The sequence below is a fragment of the Triticum aestivum genome, chromosome 2B (assembly GCF_018294505.1).
Source record: "Triticum aestivum cultivar Chinese Spring chromosome 2B, IWGSC CS RefSeq v2.1, whole genome shotgun sequence".
Classification (NCBI taxonomy): Eukaryota; Viridiplantae; Streptophyta; class Magnoliopsida; order Poales; family Poaceae; genus Triticum; species Triticum aestivum.
Genome location: NC_057798.1, coordinates 28,094,523 through 28,103,465, shown reverse-complemented (window position 1 = coordinate 28,103,465; position 8,943 = coordinate 28,094,523). Strand labels below are relative to the sequence as shown.

The 8,943-nt window shown below is 49.1% G+C and overlaps 2 protein-coding genes across 2 annotated transcripts; one reads left to right on the top strand and one right to left on the bottom strand.

Moving 5' to 3' along the window:
* The first annotated feature begins 2,035 nt into the window (after positions 1-2,035).
* LOC123043252 (uncharacterized protein C594.04c) lies at positions 2,036-3,597 on the top strand. Its single transcript, XM_044465640.1, has 3 exons — positions 2,036-2,336; positions 2,462-2,725; positions 2,898-3,597. Exons 1-3 carry the CDS (start codon positions 2,118-2,120, stop codon positions 3,375-3,377), a joined length of 963 nt encoding a protein of 320 aa, XP_044321575.1. The 5' UTR covers positions 2,036-2,117; the 3' UTR covers positions 3,378-3,597.
* A 1,268-nt stretch (positions 3,598-4,865) lies between these two features.
* Positions 4,866-6,454, bottom strand: LOC123038826 (1-aminocyclopropane-1-carboxylate oxidase homolog 1-like). Its single transcript, XM_044462265.1, has one exon. It carries the CDS (start codon positions 6,452-6,454, stop codon positions 5,243-5,245), a length of 1,212 nt encoding a protein of 403 aa, XP_044318200.1. The 3' UTR covers positions 4,866-5,242.
* Between the last annotated feature and the right edge of the window lie 2,489 nt (positions 6,455-8,943).

Sequence of the window (8,943 nt, the reverse complement as noted above, 5' to 3'; positions counted from 1 at the left end):
TGCAGTAGCTCCGCCACTGCTTATGTCCTCATATTATGTCGAGAGATGGATGGCTAATTCTATATACTTACGAGAGTCATCCTCACTAATTTATTTATTTCAACATGCAAACATGCCACCTCATCATACATTTATGAATGGGACAAGGCCCACCTTAACACGCAATCATGCATGGAAAAAACCCACCACAACATTGAACCATGCATGGAAAAATATTTCTCATTCAATAAGTATTGTTTCAACTATAACAATCAAATATAATAAGTCATATTTATTTTAATTTTGGTTCACGCATGTCAACTCAAATTTTCATCAACCAATTCCCGTAGTAACGCACAGGCTAGGGTATCCTCTAGTTTAGGGACGATCTCTTAGCAACAAATGTCTCACCATATTTTTAGAAACTAGAGACAAGATTAAGAGGCCACCCATTGTACTACATCATTTATGTGTCGCCTTTGGATTACGTGGCAAGAGATCAAGATAAGATTATCTTATCAACCATTGTTCATGCCCTTAATCAGTTAACGTCCCCGAACCTCCTCAATTTACGGCGAAAACAAAGCAAGAACACTTATGATAAAAGGTGAAGGAAAAGAAGTGAGCAGAACCGCGATAATCTCCAACATGGTGATGAGCCTATAGTACTAGTGGGATCATCGACCAATTAGACAATCGATGATCCGTTGGGCTACTGGGATCCCCCGGCCGGACGGCGCCGTCGACAGCAATCATCGTCCATTGATTGGTTCGCCGTACGTTCACCCTCATCAGTCATCATCACACCGCACACACACAATGTATGAATGAATACTCTCATGATCGATCGAAGAGGAATGGATTATGGATGGATCATCGACCAGGCCCGAAAGTTGCTCGCGCATGGGCGCCACCTTGATCGATCTACGTGCATGCATGATCTTCATCGCAGCTCCTTTTGGTTTTTAATCTTGCTATATCGAAGGCTTAAAGTATATCTGCTGGAGAATAGAGCTGTATATCTGGAGATCGGAGGGACCGCATCATGCATGCATGCTGCGGCGTGCAGCGTGCTGGAGGGTAGCGTGGGTGCGCACTGCTCAAGATCATATCATATGGATGGATCTACAGTGAACGAAAGGAACGTACGCGTACACCTACAGCGATGAGCCTGTCAGTGAGTGTGGTCCTAGGTAGAGAAATGGGGTGCTAAGCTAAGCCAAGCCCATCATTACACCCACACTGCGACCTAATAGCTTAATTAGCCACGTACATTAATCATCGCCGCAAGGCACCTGTGCCGGCCTGGCTTTTGGCTGTTCAGTTTGTGCGGTGGCTGATCGAGAAAGACCTGAACAAGGGTGGGCTGGCTGCAAGCTCCCGCACCTTGTCAACTGAGTTACGCTCTGTTCTTCTGATCGAGAAAAATAAAATAAAATAAAACGAGTAGATCGTGGTCTGGGTTGCTTGTCAAGCCGAGAGTGAGTGTTTGATGATCTCGGAAGTGGGCCCCTCTAGATTTCTGTCGATCTCGGAAGTGGCAAATGGTTTGTGTTGAGGATTAAGGAAGGTGTGTGTGTGATGCAAGTTATCGGTCCGTATGTAAAACGAAAATGTGTCCGACTTGTATTTTCAAGTGGCTGAAATTGCAAGTTTTAAGCCAAATCTTGCCATCACAATGAAAAAGGGTGACCACAGCTGTTCATAACTAAAACCAAACATATGAGTGGCTATCTTCAACCATTAACATCTCATTCAACCAAACAGAAAAATGGCTATTCCTCATCAGCTGGTTGGTGATACCCATGACCAGCATCAAAAAGCTAACACATGATTTTTCTTTTTTGTAATTTATTTTCATGTGTTTATTTGCATGTGCATGTTTTTCTTCAACGAAATCTCAAAGCAAAAACTGTAGGTATATATCAACATCAAAATGGGGCCTAAATCAAAGCTTAACACATGATTTGAGTCATCCACATCACCAAGGGGAAATTGAAAATCCCAAAGCTTTTACTGAATCCCAACGCTATAAAACCAGCAGCGCCCATGGCACACACCAACACACACCCTCTCCGCTCAGCTCAGCTCTCAACGCGCACACCACCCGCCACCGAGACACTCGCCGCGCGGTCACCATGGCCGGCGGCAACCTCAAGAACATGGCCATCGCCTTCCTCGTCCCGCTCCCCTCCATCCTCTTCTACCTCGCCTTCGTCCGCCCCCAAGACGGCCACATCGCCGGCCCGGTGTCCTCGTGGTGCACCGCGCACCCGCTCCTCCTCGCCAACGCCCTCTTCCTCCTCAACGTCGACGTCCTCTTCTGGCTCATCGGCCACCTCCTCTCCAACAACTGGGTAAGCGAAAATCCCATCCCGCCCAAGCTCCAATCATTCATTGGCCTTTGCTGCCCGCTGGGCTGACGGTGATACGTGTCGCTTGCACTGTACCTGTTTGACGAAATGCGTGGCTCGCGTCGCAGCTCATCGACCTGTACTGGACCGTCATCCCGGTGATGCTGCTGCACTACTTCCGGGCGCACCCGGCCGCCGTGGCCAACACGGTCAGATCGGCGCTGGCGCTGGCGCTGACCTGGGCGTGGAGCGCGCGGCTGACGCACAACTACTTCAGGAGGGAAGGGTGGCAGTGGGGCAAGCGGGAGGACTGGCGGTTCTCCGAGATGCGCGGGCAGTACGGCAAGACCTGGTGGTGGATGTCATTCTTCGCCGTCTACCTCTCGCAGCAGGTAAATTCAGGCGTTCCTTCGCCCATTTACTAGAATGCTACTTGCTTGCTTTCAGAACTTTTGGTACATCAATGAAATGTGTTTGAAGAAACACCTTGCTGCTATTTTTGCTACATAAATCAGCTCGGTCGAAATTCATGATTGACAAAAGTGGCATGTCTGTTGGATGCAGGTGTTTCTGATTGGCATATGCCTGCCGATGTACGCCATCCACTCCAGCGACCAGCCATTGGGCATCTGGGACCTCGTGGCGACAGTTGTCTGCATTACCGGAGTCGTGATCGCATACTTTGCTGACACCCAGCTGCACCAGTTCGTGACCAGGAACGAAAAGCTGAAGCAGCTGGGCGAACCGACAGTGCCCACCCTGGAGGACGGACTGTGGGGGTACTCGCGCCACCCGAACTACTTCGGCGAGCAGCTCTGGTGGTGGGGCGTGTACCTCTTCGCCTGGAACCTGGGGCAGCGGTGGATGTTCGTCGGGGCGCTCGTCAACAGCATGTGCCTCGGCTACGTCACCGTGCTCGTCGAGCGGCGCATGCTGAAGCAGGAGCACCGGGCAGAGGCCTACAGGCTGTACCAGAAGAGGACCTCTGTTCTGATCCCCTGGTTCAGGAAGTCCCTCCCTGAACCAAAGGAAAAGGAGACCTAGGATTCCAGGTGTACTTTCTGTTGGCCGTGTTCCTTCTCCATGTTGCTCACCATGTCGTTCCTTCTCCTTCGTGTCGTGTGGTGATTATGCCGTTTGCGCTGTTTACGTGTAATTAACCATACCGACTGTAACATGTATCCTCTGATCACCTGTTAATTTGTGTATCCCAAACTTGTTCATCATCTCCATCAGATATATGAAACTGATTGCGGATTGTCCAGACTCAGATCTTACTGCCAACTTTGTGTTTCCTCTGAGAATCATGACATTGAAGTTACCAATGCAATATGGACTGCCAAACCAGGTGAGTTGCATTTTGGCCATCCCCAGATTTCCCAGATGTTAACGCAGCAAGGTCTTTTACATCAAATGTAAACAATACAAGTTAGTTTGTCCGACAAAACACTCAGCTAACTGGCAGTCAGTTTTGCTTCTCTGCAGCCACTGTGACCTCCTCGACGACGACAACGACCTCGGTATCCTCTTCAGCCTCCTCAGTCATTGGCACCGGCAGCTCGCTGATCACGGGGATAAGCTCTTCATTCACCTTGCAAGCATCCTCGGCTTTGGATGCCGAGGGATCGACCAATGGTGCTTCAACGACAAGGACCTCATACTTGTCCTCGACAACCGGAGCATCGGATTCAACGGGTGCAGCAACAGCCTTGGGGGTGACCGGCATGTCATCCACCATGGGCTTCTCCCCCTCAGGGAAACCCCTTGGACTGCTAGCACAGGAACCCATAGTCCGTTATGGATTGCTCCGGCTGTCGGTCGCTGCCGGCACCGACCACCGACCGGCGCGTTGGTGCCTTGGCAGCGAACGCGGGGAAGAATGGTGGAGGGGTACCGACGGCCGAGGAGGAAGGGCTATTTGTAGCAGAGGAGCAAGGAAATTTGTTGGGCAGTAACAAGAGGATAAGGAGCAGACCATAATTAGGACATGCTTTGGCTGGTTTCCCGGGCTTTTCTGAGGATTCAAGAATTTGAATGGCGGTTATTTACCAGATGTTACTTGCCGCCGTTTTGTTGGTTCCCGCGTTGTTTCCTTGGTCTCCGAAAGGTGAAAGAAAGGCAGCAGCAATGGACACATGGAACATATGCGATACCGGTGGACTGTTCATCGCGCGGAGCAAATTGCTCGCTGAAGTTTAAATTTTACTGAGGTTTCAGTGGCACCGCCGACACCGGCAAACCCTGGATTCGAGCCAGGCTCAGCAGTGACTCAAAATGCGGTTGGATTTCAGCCAAAATTTGACCGGAAAGGTGAACCCTGGTGGAAATTGGACAGCCCAAACAGAGCACATGCATGAAGATGATGATGCCTCGCCATCGATCTCTTCAAGGATATTCATCATGGATCAACATCGGCTTTCAAAAGCACACTTCGATAACCCTAAAAAAAGGTACACTTTGATCAAATGCTGCACTTTTGCGATTATATTCGACGCGCGGTCCCCCCAGCTGATGAACTTATAAAGAATCTCTCTCAGTGTGTAATCAACAGCCGGTTGCTCATCAGACAGGGTAAACTAGTCTGCAGACCGCTCAACTTTCGCCGAAAGGCTCCTCTAGAGAGGAGAAAGGCAGTGTGGCTGTGTGAGTGGCCATAGAGGAAGTGATGATGGGCCGGCGTTTGGAAAAAATTTATAACTTTGAATTCATGCTTGTTACTTTTGCCCTGCTCTTTCTGGCCGATCGCTTACCGACCCCAATATTTTGATTTTATTTTGATTTTGAAGCACTCAACTTGTTACTATTTGGCTTTGTGCATCAAATCAAAATTCAGAAGGCATGGACGGAGGACGGTGCAGAGCAGACATAGCAGAGTGAATATACAAGTTTGGAGGATTCAGTCATGAGATTCAGAGTCTGAAGTGCTCCAGTGCAGAGGCACCGGCGAGGCCCTTGACCTTGTAGTACTGCTGGACCACCTCCTCCACCGTCGCGCTCCTGTACCGCGCCTCCTCGCCGACGGCGACGATCGGCGCTAGCACCCTCGTCGGCGCGGCGGCGCGGTCCGTCCGGAAGAAGCACGCCACGGAGACCCGTGGCCCGACGCCGTTGGACACCACGCGGTGCTCCACGCTCTTGAACCTGTCGTTGGACATGAGCTGCAGGAAGTCGCCGACGTTCACCACCAGCGCCCCGGCCACCGGCGGCACGTCCACCCACGCCGCCGCGCCGTCGAGGTCGACGAGCACCTGGAGGCCGCCGACGGCGTCCTGGAGGAGCACGGTGAGGAAGCTGGCGTCGGTGTGCCGCGGGGTGCCGAGGGTGAGCTGCGGCTCCGGGCAGGCCGGGTAGTAGTGGCAGGCGAGGCTGAGCCCGTCCAGGCACCCGCGCTCCTCCTCCAGGTGGCCGGGGCGGCGGCCCAGCGCCTCCGACAGCAGCCCCAGCAGCGTGCGGCCGAGCCGCTGCTGCACGAGACGCGCGTACTCCGGCGCGACGAGCCTGCACGCCGCCGGGAGCTCCTCGGGCGCCGGCGGCATCTCCATGAAGAGCGTGTCGCGCCAGTTGGCCGCCGTCGACTGGAACAGGTCGAGGTTGCTCTGGTACCGGACGCGCCGGCCGGTGTCCCGCGTGTAGTAGGGCGCCTTGGCCTCCACGGGCTCCTCGATGAAGCCCCGCACCGCCGCCAGCATCGCCGACGTGGCCGCCTCCGGCACGCCGTGGCCCACCACCTGGAAGAAGCCGAACGTCTCCGCGGCCGCCCTCACCTGCGCGACCACCTCTGCTCGCTTGGCGCTCTCCACAACGGATGACAGGTTGATGACCGGCACGGTGAAGCGATGAGGTCGAGGCGCGCCGTGGGCGAGGGACTCCGGCGGGTGGTGGAAGATGGACGGGACGGCGGTGACGCCCGCGTCGACCAGGCCCTTGACGCCCGCCCTCGTCTCGTCGAACGCCTTGAGGTTGAGGACGCGCCGTGGAGTGATCGGTGTTGCCTCCTCCTTTTGGTTCACTGGTTTGGTTTGTGCGTGCCACGGGTGAGGTGAAGCCGTGGCTCTTTCTTCATCGAACGTGTGCGCCAGTGTGTTGCCGCCGGTGATATCTCGTGGTTGCTGCCCATGCATCAGCAGCGTATCGTGTACGCGTCACCGGCCACTAAATTGGCCGTGTGCACACAAGAGAAAGCATGAAAAAAAATATCTGGAAATTTTGTTTCGTTAAGACAAGACCTTTACCGATGATTTACTCCTTTTACCCCGATTCCATTTCGTTAAGACAAGGCCGCAAAAAACTCACACATGTTTTATTCGGTTTTGCTAATTCTCCGTCGACCGAAGAATTAGTTAAATCTTGACCAACACCAAGGACTGTCAATCTCGACGCTGACGTCCATGTGAGTTTTTTTTTATACAAACACTGTGTTTTTGCTTTTTTTATGTGATAGGTGAACACTTTTTTTAGCACAGTCGGGGCTGAAACGAAAACAAGAAACTCATTAGCTAAATGAGTAGCTTGTGACTCGGCTCGACTTGAGTCGAACTTGTTGACTAATGAATCGACCTGGGTTTTGATCCAAGCTTATTAATAAAATAAAACGAGCTCAACGACTCGAGCTAACGAGTTAATCATTTACCTCGTAAATAAAAAGGGACAAGAGATAAGTATCACTATTGTTGTCATTTGTAGAGTGCACCAAATGTCTATTTAGTGTAAATTGTTGATCGTTGTGGTTTGTGAAGAATATGCGTGTATTAATACTTTTTTGTGGATTAGTTGCTTAAATAATGTGTATACATATACTTTTGCTATTCACGTTTATAATGAGTTTAACGAGTTAGGCGAGCTAGCTCGCGAGTTACACGAGTCGAGCTGAGTTTGAGCTCGTTATGTTCACGAGTCAAGCTGAGCTAACTTGTTGTCTTACTGAGTTCTAGCGAGTCAAGCCGTCTCGGCTTGAATTCCAGCCCTAAGAACCATGATTTTTTTTGTTGTTGTAAAAACAGGTTTTAGCTTTGTACAAACTTTTCTTTTGGAACAACACAGAGAATGGCATATTCACGACACGAGTCCGGCTTATTCCACTAATTGGGAATTTCAATATGGTGTAAAGCTTATGGGATCTAATTTGGATACATTAAAACTGAGCACTCTCCCAGCACCGGCGACGGGTGACGTCCTGGACGCCGCTGTGCTGGTGGGTGGACGGAGGGAGATGGCATGGGCTACGGAAGAAGAGGATTTGGGGACGCCGGTGCTCCCGCTCGAGGCAAAGGGCTGGGAAGATCAGCAGACCGGCTGCCCGGTGGATTGGACGCATGGCTCGGCTGGGCTTCTATTAAACTGAGTATGTTCAGTGCTACTGAATATTTTGAGTGCTACTGAATTGAACTTGTGAATTATTCAAATGGGATTTACTTAGATCTGCCACCACTGAATATGTTGAGTGCCAGAGTAAAAAAAAGAATATGTTTGTTGATTTTAGACCTTTTCTCATAATTAAATGTACATCAATAGAGGTTTTCCTCGATCATAATTTTCTGAGTTGTGGAAATGTTATGTGTTTGTTTATTTTTCCATTTGTCTGATCATGCATGAATTAAATTGTTTCTTACTCCAGAAATGTCTTGTCATGGTGTATCACATTGTGTCGCTAGGGCACATCTCCCACAAACATAGACCATGCAAGTGAGTTCCCTTCCCTTGGTTTGCATGTGGATGAACTAATATGTGATGAAATTGATTTGTATTTCTGGTTATATGCTTCCAGCGAAGGTTGCCTATGTGAGCAAGGAGAAAACTTTTGAATCATCTACTTGACAGGTCACAAAGTTATTACGGATGCAATATATTGATGGTATAAGTCGGAACTCAATCAGGTAGTTTATTAATTCAAAAATTCTAACTTAACAATTCATTCAGTATTAACTTTCTTTGTGTACCATCTCTTCAATTTCAGAGTGGTGCTAAGGACCTAAGGTACCAACTGAAAAATGCAATTCCAATTTATGAGCAAAAACATAATTCCAATGCAAGTACGTGATGTTGCATTCCTTAACTAGCAATGCAAACTTTTCTTAATATTTCACTTGACGTGTAGGTAGTATTTTCACTTCCTTCTTGTTCTCACCCTTTGCTACTTTCCTTTATTTTTGTTCCCCTGTTTGTAGATTAAGAAACTAAAAGAAACCAATGTCTATTTTTCTGACAGTAAAAAGCAAACCGGTGACTATATATGCTGGAATCAGCAAATTATACTGCACAATATACGTATCAACATCTTAAGTTTATGTTGCCCTATATATCACCAATGACACCATCCGGAAGATTATCTTTCTCTAAATCATGTGGTCCATTTTCAGGTATGAGTACCAAAGTAAATGAATTACATAGGTGAAAATACCATGTCTATTTCATTAAACACTAACTCGCTTTGTGTGTAATGCAGAAACAATGTGATGATTTTCAGCCAGGTAAATTTAGATTGCTCATCCTTGTGTTTCCTTTACTTATTGTATCTATCGGTTTATTTATGAAATTGTAATGCACATGTTGAGGAATAGATAGTGACTCCGCTTTCTTACAGATCATAGTGAGCTTCAGTTTTTATTCCTGA